This window comes from Lepidochelys kempii, chromosome 24 (assembly GCF_965140265.1).
Source record: "Lepidochelys kempii isolate rLepKem1 chromosome 24, rLepKem1.hap2, whole genome shotgun sequence".
Classification (NCBI taxonomy): Eukaryota; Metazoa; Chordata; order Testudines; family Cheloniidae; genus Lepidochelys; species Lepidochelys kempii.
In genome coordinates, this window is record NC_133279.1 from 6,982,641 (window position 1) to 6,991,165 (window position 8,525).

Sequence of the window (8,525 nt, forward strand, 5' to 3'; positions counted from 1 at the left end):
TCTGACGCGTGTCTGTCTGTGTCTCAGGTCCGCGAGACGTTCCACCAGGCAGGGTTCACGGCGGATGTCGATGCCGACTGGAGTGCCACGCTGAACCGGAAAATCCGGAAGGCTCAGCTGGCTCAGTACAACTTCCAGCTGGGTAAGAGCAAGGGTGTGAGCCAGGGCTTCCCAAAATAACCACGTCCCACCTGTCCCTGGAGGCACGCTCGGCCACAACCAGACAGCCGTGCTTGGGGCGTAGGAAAACGAGACCACGCTTCCCCTGAACACCTGTTCTCTGATGCAACAGGTGCTCGTTACAGGAGATGATTTCTGTCCCTCATCAGCCCTCTTGCTAATGCACTGCTACTAACAGCAGAACTGGGACCATTGGGCCAGAGGGTGCTCCTCCCACTGCCGCCTGTTTGACGTGGGGTGGAGGAGCTCTCGTGCGCAGGTTCCCCCTCACTCATGGGCAGTGGAGTGGGGGTGCAGCCATCTCCATGGCAACATCTGTCACTCGCACTCCCCCAGAATGCACTCTCGTGCATCCAGGATCTGGGCTGGAGGAGATTGAGACTGGGGCCGCGGCGCACTCATCCTTCCCCTCCCATCAGCCCCGTGGCGAACCCATCAGAGGAGTCACTGCTCCTAGCTGGGTTCTCTCGTCTGTGGCGTCTCCCCCGGCTGGGTACGTCGACCTCGCTGGAGAGCAGAGGGAGGGCCTGGCGCACAGGCTGTAAGGGCTGTAGGTGCACGGCCCTGCCCTCCTAGGGAGCTGTGGGGAAAGGGGCAGGCTGTACTCTGCCCCTGAGGGTCCTTTCCTTGCCCCCCCAACATCCCTTGGGGAGTGGGGACAGAAGCAAAGGCTACTAAGCCAACTTCCCCCTAGTCCCACAGAGGCAACAACTAGCACAGGGGGAGTGAGTTATAGGATCTACCGCAGACCTTGGCCTAGGTGTATTATGGTAGTGCAGGCGAGGCCCCAACTCAGAGCAACCCTTAGGCTGCTCGAACTCAGATCAAGATCCCACCATGCTGGGCGCTGCACATAGGGCCAGAGACAGTCCCTGCCCCAAAGAGCTCATGGCCTTACTAGATAAAGGAAGGATTATTCTTCACATTTTTATAAAGGCGGGAACTGAGGCCTGGAGAGTTTGAGTGTCTATGGCAGAGCCAGGATTTGAACCCAGCTCTCCTGAATTCCAACCCAATGTGTTGGCCACCCTTCCATTCCAGCTGTTCCTGCTAAACTGGGGCTCGCAGTGTGTGGAATGGCACACGGTGCTTAGGGAAGCTGGCCAGAATGGCTCTGCCTTCAGCCAATGAACACGCTGCTTAGTTTAGGCTCAGTTATTGTGCCTGGCTCTCCGGTGTCACCTGGTTACAGGCCTTTCCTCCCAAATCTGCTGTCGCCATGGCAGCTGCCACCCCAGATCTTTCCACTCTCCCCATGTAAATCGCTTGAAGGCTTATTGTTCCCTGCCATTGTGTGGAACCTAAGAAGCTGAGGTTAAAATGAACCCGGATACGGAGGAAATATCGGGACCCTCTTGGCCAGTCTGTGCTGAGACGGGTTTGGGAAGCACTCATCCCATGGGTGTCAGGAACACGCCTCGTTAGCTCTGTGCGATCACTTCCATTTCTAAATGAATGCTTCACATCTATAATACACGTCTATGCCCTTCCCCTGCTGGCTGGATTCTCCAGCCCTTCCCTGCTCGTCCGACCCCTTTCCGCTCTTTCGGCCCCAGTCTGTTACTCTGGCACCAACAGGCACAGGTGAAGTGACTAATAGTGACCTTGAACTAGGTGTATTACGGTAGGGCCTACAAGCCGTGACCCTGAGGCTGCTCTAACTCATGTGCTGCGTAGACGAATGAGACCGTTGCTGCCCTGTAAGATGAGGCTATAGCCGCTTACAGGGAGTGGGTAGGACTTGCCCAAGACCACAGAAGGGAGGATAGGGGAACCAGGGGTATGAGGCAACAGTGTCTGGCCTCCAGCCTTATGCTCTGGCTACTCGCCTGCATCGAGTGTGAGATCCCGAGGGAGGAAAGTGTAAGAGATGGGGGAGGGGAGATGAAGTGGAACCCCAAACCCACTGTGACCTCAGTGGTCAGTGACTGTAAAGTACCTCAGGGCCTGTTTCCTTGCTCAGCTGTGAGTGATCGGCTGTCAGAGTCTCGGCTGCTGTTAACTCATCCAGTTCTCTGCGGGCACACGGAGCTCTCTCCTAGCATGTGTGGAAGTGGTTGTGGCGAAATATGGGATGCTGGCATGCTTTGCTTGGCACAGGCTGGGGTGGCCGGTAGCTGGCCAAACCACTGGCAGGAAACCCAGTTCCAGCTCTCCGCACCCTGCTCATCTAACCTATTTGTCTCCTATAGTGAGTTTGGCAGAGATGAGAATAGAACACAGAACCCAGGAGTCCTGACTGCCCCATCCCGGGCTGTAACTCTGAATAGCAGGGGAATTCAGATAGTGAGGGTCTGGAGGGATTGAGGTTGGGAAGTTTTAAGAGCCGGTGTCCGGTTAATGATAATCCCTAGCTTTTATAATCTGGAGAGCGTGCAACGTGCTTTACAAAGGGCGTCTGTATCATTAGCCTGTTTTACAGATGGGGAAACTGAGGCACGGGTGGGGATGTTATTTGCCCAAGTTCACCCAACAGGCCAGTGGCAGAGCTGGGCTGGAACCCAGTTCTCCTGAGGGCTGGTCTGCACTACAGGCCTATATTGGTATAAGTACATTGCTCAGGGGTGTGAAAAATCCACCCTCCATAGCGACATAGTTATCCCACTTAGCCCTCCATGTACACAGCCTATGTCAGTGGGGAGCTTCTCCCGTTAACACAGCCACCGCCTCTCGTGGAGATGGGTGAGCTGCGCCGACGGGAGAGCTCTGTCCCGTCTGCTTAGAGCGTCTACACTGAAGTGCTACGGCCGCGCAGCTATGCTGGGGCAGTGTGTTAAGTGTAGAGCTGCCCCAAGACCTGTGCTCTCTCCACTAGGCCACTTTGACTCCAACCCCAAGGACCTTTAGGTGGTTGTTGTCTGAGCTGTCTAAGGGGTTTGAACACCCAACCAATGGGAGCTGCGTGTCCAAAGCCCTCAGGTGGCTTTTTAAATCTTCGTCTCCATCTAGTTCACTCCCGATACTGCTGGTTTCCCCATTGCCCTTCACTCAGCTGGGACGAGACAGGCTGACAGGGCAGGTTTCCTTTGGTTTCCAGTCAGTTTCACTCCATCAAGGCTGTAGTTCTTGGGTTGCAGATATCTGCGGGGGGGCGGGGGGGTGTTTAAGATCCAGGCCTTTGCTCTGCATGGACCCAGATGCACAGTCCCAGCCCCGAAGGACCAAGAAAAATGGGGAACCTTTTGATTAGTCAGTCGGTTGCGCTGCTTGTGACTGTCGCAGTCCCATTAAAAATAGACCGCTCTGCCTCCCCTGTCCCCATGGTAGTGACTCGGCTAACTCTGTCCAGCTCCGCTCATGCTTGAAAGGTAGAAACTCCTCAGGCCTAAGCTGTCTGGTTGGGGCAGCTTTGCCACGGCACAGCCAGGGGGTGCAGCCTGTGGAGAGTCGCCCTCAGGAGGATTCACCAGGCAGCAAGAAGAGAGGGGGCATGGCTAGGATGCACTGTGTGGATCTCTGGCTGGGGTCTCATCCACCTTTGACCCCCCCAGGGTGTTAGCAACTGGAGGGAGGCTGAGCAAGCCCTGCAACCGGCCCCAGAGTCAGGGGAGCAAAGGGGAGCTTAATTCTGCCTCTGGACTGTGCATGGCTCTCCTAGCACCGAGGATCTGCCTCGGGGGTAGAGGAGAGGGACCACAGAAGAGGCTGAAGGAGATGGAAAATGGCTTGGCCTGGAAGCTGTCCAGGGCAGAGCGGTCTCTCCCCGGTTTGCAAAGGGCCTAGCAAGCTCTTGGATGCTGCTAGTCGCCAGTGGAACAGGGTCCCGAGGGCAGGGACGAAAGCAGCGTGGCCTGGGCCATGTTACAAAAGCCCTTGCAAATGCTCTGTGGGAAAAGGCCCCGTGCTGGCTTGGTGGTGGACCAGGATCAGCCAGGCTCTTCTTGTCCCAAAAGCTTGTGATTCAGCCCTTCCATTAGCCAGATGTTTTGGGGAAGTTAGGCTGAGCTCAGTGTCTGGGCTCAGTTAGGATTTCAAAGCCCTTTGTGCAGTTGGATGGGGGTGACTTTTCCCAGCCCTGGATTTGTGTCAGGAGACAGGGGGTGACTCTTCCTCAGAACTCAGCATCCCTCTTGCTGTCTAAACAAACCAAAACAGCTCTGTGTCCCACCTCATCCTGCCAGGGCCTGGGCTCGGGTTGCACTTGAGTTCAGGAAATCCAGGCTTCTCCTGGGAACACTGAACTCGGCAGCTGCAGCCTTCCGCAGAACCTGGCGGGAGGAGATAACGCACCGGGCTCCCTTGTCACTTCGGCTGCTCTGGGTCTGGAGATGAGCTCCAGGTAACGCTGGCTCAGCTCACCGCTTCCTCCATTTGCCACGGGCTGATTAGCAGCGGCCAAAGCAACAAGGACCTCGCTGCATCTCACTCAGCCTACCGTGAGAAGTGGCTTTATGTGCATCTGCCTGGCTGCAGCCCTGGGGAGAGTGGGATGCCTCCTATTGCCCTGCCTGGGAACTGCAGCTGCTTCCCCCGGGGCTGGATTGGCTCCCAGCTCCCGAAAGTGCTACCATGACAGCCCTGCTGCTTGGGATCCTCTGGCCACCAATGGGGTGCAGCAATTGTCTCCCCACCACCACCCACGCTGTCCTGTCCACATACCTCAGCCCTGCCCTGCAGGGACCCCCCCTAGGGCGGGGGTCAGTCTTGGCCTCTCCGCTACAGCTGCTGACCCGGGGTGAGGGCAACAGGAGACAATTGATGGCCTTTGAATGCACCCGCCCCCATTCCTTATTCTCATGGGCAGGCTGCAGCACGGCTCTCCCTGGGCACCGTTCTATCGCGTAGCCTGGACTGATGACCAGAGCCCTCTTGCTTCACTTCCTGGTGGGCACTGGAACAGAGCCAGAGCAGACCTGGTGGCCTGTCCCCCTTCAGCAACGCACAGGGGGACTGGGTCCCTACCCTCCCCTGATCTCTGCCTGTGGGGGAGATTGATGCTTCTGAGGGCCTTACTGGGTGCCTTGATGCCCCTCGCCACCCACTGTAGGGTCTGGCATGGAGCCTTGCATGCAGGGGAGTTTCCCACGGGGTGCGCTGGGCTGGGGAGGAAGGGGTAGTCAGCCTCGCCATGTCTCTCTTGCAGTGGTTGGCAGGAAGGAGCTGTCCAGCCGCACCGTCAACGTCCGCACCCGTGACTCCAGGCAGCATGGGCAGCGTGACCTGCAGGAGGTGCTGCTCAGGCTGCGGGAGCTGCGGGATGCCCGGCTCAGAAACGCCGAGGAGCTGTTCTGAGCCAGTCCCCACCGGGCGTGTCGTGGGCTCGCCTCTCCGGGGGAAGCAGGCGGCGATGAGCGGCTGCCTGTCCGAGTCGGTGATGGAGCAGACAAGCCAGGTGCCAGTGGCCTGGTCCGTAGGATTGGGCTGGGCTTGCCAATGGGTGTCAGGCGTCTGTGACTAGCCCTAGCCCTTGCCACGGGTTCGGTGCCACAGGGAGGCTACGCCAGCTGCTCTCCAGATGTCCGTCGCCCTATGGCATCGGTGCAAACCCTACACACTCCTGCGATCTACCGGAGCTGCATCCACTCCACAGACCAAGGGCAGGAGCCGCTTTAGGGGCTGGCGGCTACTGAGAGGCACCCCTCCCCCCCCCGCCAGCGAGACGGGGAGAAGAAATGCACGCTGATGCTGTAGCGTAGCAGGGGCTGGACCCCCCCCGCCCGCCCGCCTCCGGCCGGAGGAAGATGGTTCCTGGGACGTACAGGCCCGGCCTGGTGGCTCCAGTCACTCGCTCAGCCTCACTCTCGCAGACTCGGGTCCCCTGGGCCGATTAAAATGTGTTATCAAGTCAAGGCAGTGTGTCTCTAGTGGTGGCTACTGGCGCCGATTGTACCCTGGACACGCCGCTGAGCTGCTGGTGAACGGTGCCCCACGGGGGCGAGCGCAGCAGCTGCTGGCTGGCTCTCCCTGCAGCTGAAGCTCTGAGGTCCCTGTTCCGGGAGGGCAGGTGCAGCAGGCCTCTGCTTTGCATCGGGGGATTTCCAAGTGCCCCGTGCACAGTCCATTGTCCCCATGAGGTAGCTCCGTATCAGCATCCCTGTTCACCCTGGGAGGCTGTGCTGTCTAGTGGGAGGTGCTGGAACTATATGGGCTCAGGATGGAATTGCTGTGGGGAGCAGAGTCCCCTGCCTCTGCCCCATCTGGTGCTGGCCCCTGTCCCAAGACAGGACGCTTGGTAGTCGGGGGGCCTCAGTTCTCTTCCAGCCTGGCGATTCGTGTGCTCTATGGAACTGGGAGGCAGGACACCTGGGTTCTCTTCCCAGCTTTGCTGCTGGGTGGCTGGGCAAGTTGCTTCTCTTCTCTTTGCCTGACTTTCCCTGCCACGTGCAAGCCCTTCAGAGCTGGGGCTCTGTCACAAGATACGTCGGCAGCACCTAGTGCAGCGGGGGCTTGAGCAATAACAGATGGGGAAACCGAGGCACAGAGTTAAATGGCTGCGTTTTGCGCCCACAGCGCCCATTTCATGAGACCACAGGAGCCTGTGCAAGTTGGGAACAGAATCCCAGTCTCTGTGCTAACCAGTAGGCAGTGCCCCCTGCCTCACCCTCCTTTTGAATGTGGGGTCATGCCGAGCTGGGCCTTTGGATTTACTGGGTGGGGAGAGAAACGAGCTCTCCTGCACTCATGGAAAACTGGATTGTGCAACTCTGAGTCATGGTGGTGAATACTTCCTTACACCACTGTCCTCAGTAGCTGCTCACGGGCGTGAGCAATGGTTGCACAATGCTGCTGGGGTAGGATGATGACCTTCCCCGTCTGTGGCTGCTGATGGTGCACTTCAGCGATTGCGACTGTGCCTTGCTCAATCACGCCCCAAATAATGTCTGATCTGGGAGCTCGTGAACAATGGGGCCTTCCCAAAAGCCAACATGGGCCTCTTGAACTAAGCAGGGTTAGGGTGGGGCAGGACTTGGAAGGGAAACCTCTCAGGAAATCATGGGGCAGGTACTGTCCCTTTGTTGTGTTTGTACAGCACCTGGCACCAGGGTCTTGGGGATATAATATATAAATCAATATCAATAATATAAATCAATATCATCCTAACACATCGTCCATCCCAACAGGATCTTTAAGTCGTTTCACAAACCACTGATGCAGCTAGTTCTGGGGTGGAACATGGGGTGTTATATCCAACCTGCTGCGCCAGGGGAGACAAGGTGGAGGAGGGAAATATCCTTTACTGGACCAACTCCTGTTTGTGGGAGAGACAACCTTTGGAGTCAAGTATCAGAGGGGTAGCCGTGTTAGTCTGTATCCACAAAGACAACGAGGAGTCTGGTGGCACCTTAAAGACTAACAGATTTATTCAGGCATAACCTTTTTAAGCTCCCAGGCTCGTCTTTTGAAAGAGTTGTGTGGGCTTCCTTTGAAGATGAGGACTGAGAGGTCGGATTTTAGGGTGATCATTTTGTGACAACTGTTCACCCACCGGTGATAGGGTGTTTTTGTCCTTTATCGTTTTTCCATGTGAGTTCATTTGAGAGCACTGTGATTGTCTGGTTTCACCCCGATAGCTGCTGTTGGGGCATTTCGTGCACTGGATGAGGTACACCACATGTTCATAGAATCATAGAATATCAGGGTTGGAAGGGACCCCAGAAGGTCATCTAGTCCAACCCCCTGCTCAAAGCAGGACCAATTCCCAGTTAAATCATCCCAGCCAGGGCTTTGTCAAGCCTGACCTTAAAAACCTCTAAGGAAGGAGATTCTACCACCTCCCTAGGTAACGCATTCCAGTGTTTCACCACCCTCTTAGTGAAAAAGTTTTTCCTAATATCCAATCTAAACCTCCCCCACTGCAACTTCAGACCATTACTCCTCGTTCTGTCATCTGCTACCATTGAGAACAGTCCAGAGCCATCCTCTTTGGAACCCCCTTTCAGGTAGTTGAAAGCAGCTATCAAATCCCCCCTCATTCTTCTCTTCTGCAGGCTAAACAAGCCCAGTTCCCTCAGCCTCTCCTCATAACTCATGTGTTCCAGACCCCTAATCGTTTTTGTTGCCCTTCGCTGGACTCTCTCCAATTTATCCACATCCTTCTTGTAGTGTGGGGCCCAAAACTGGACACAGTTTGTGATGGGCATGGGTGGGACCGTGGCATAGGTGTCTTGGGGGGGGTATTGATTGATCATTGTCGCCGTGGAGCTGTGTCTGCAGGTTTTGCATCCGTTCTAGCAGCAGCTGCGGGTGAACGCCTGCAAGGAACAAGCCGCTCATGGATCCATCGACAGTTACTCAGAATCAGTGTTGGGGTCTGTTCTGGTGCCCATCCATGCACCTCAAACTGCAAGAGATTTATCCTCACAGCCCCCACGCCGTGGGGCACGGCCATTCTGTTATCCCCATTG

At 56.5% G+C, this 8,525-nt stretch overlaps 1 protein-coding gene across 1 annotated transcript in view; it reads left to right on the forward strand.

Annotated features, from left to right (window-relative positions):
* Positions 1-5,969, forward strand: part of TARS2 (threonyl-tRNA synthetase 2, mitochondrial) — a 29,056-nt gene extending 23,087 nt beyond the window's left edge. Inside the window, exons 19-20 of the mRNA XM_073323260.1 lie at positions 28-142; positions 5,264-5,969. Coding sequence (XP_073179361.1) covers positions 28-142; positions 5,264-5,412 — 264 coding nt within the window. The 3' untranslated portion in view covers positions 5,413-5,969. The remainder of the gene's footprint in view (positions 1-27; positions 143-5,263) is intronic.
* Positions 5,970-8,525: the final 2,556 nt, after the last annotated feature.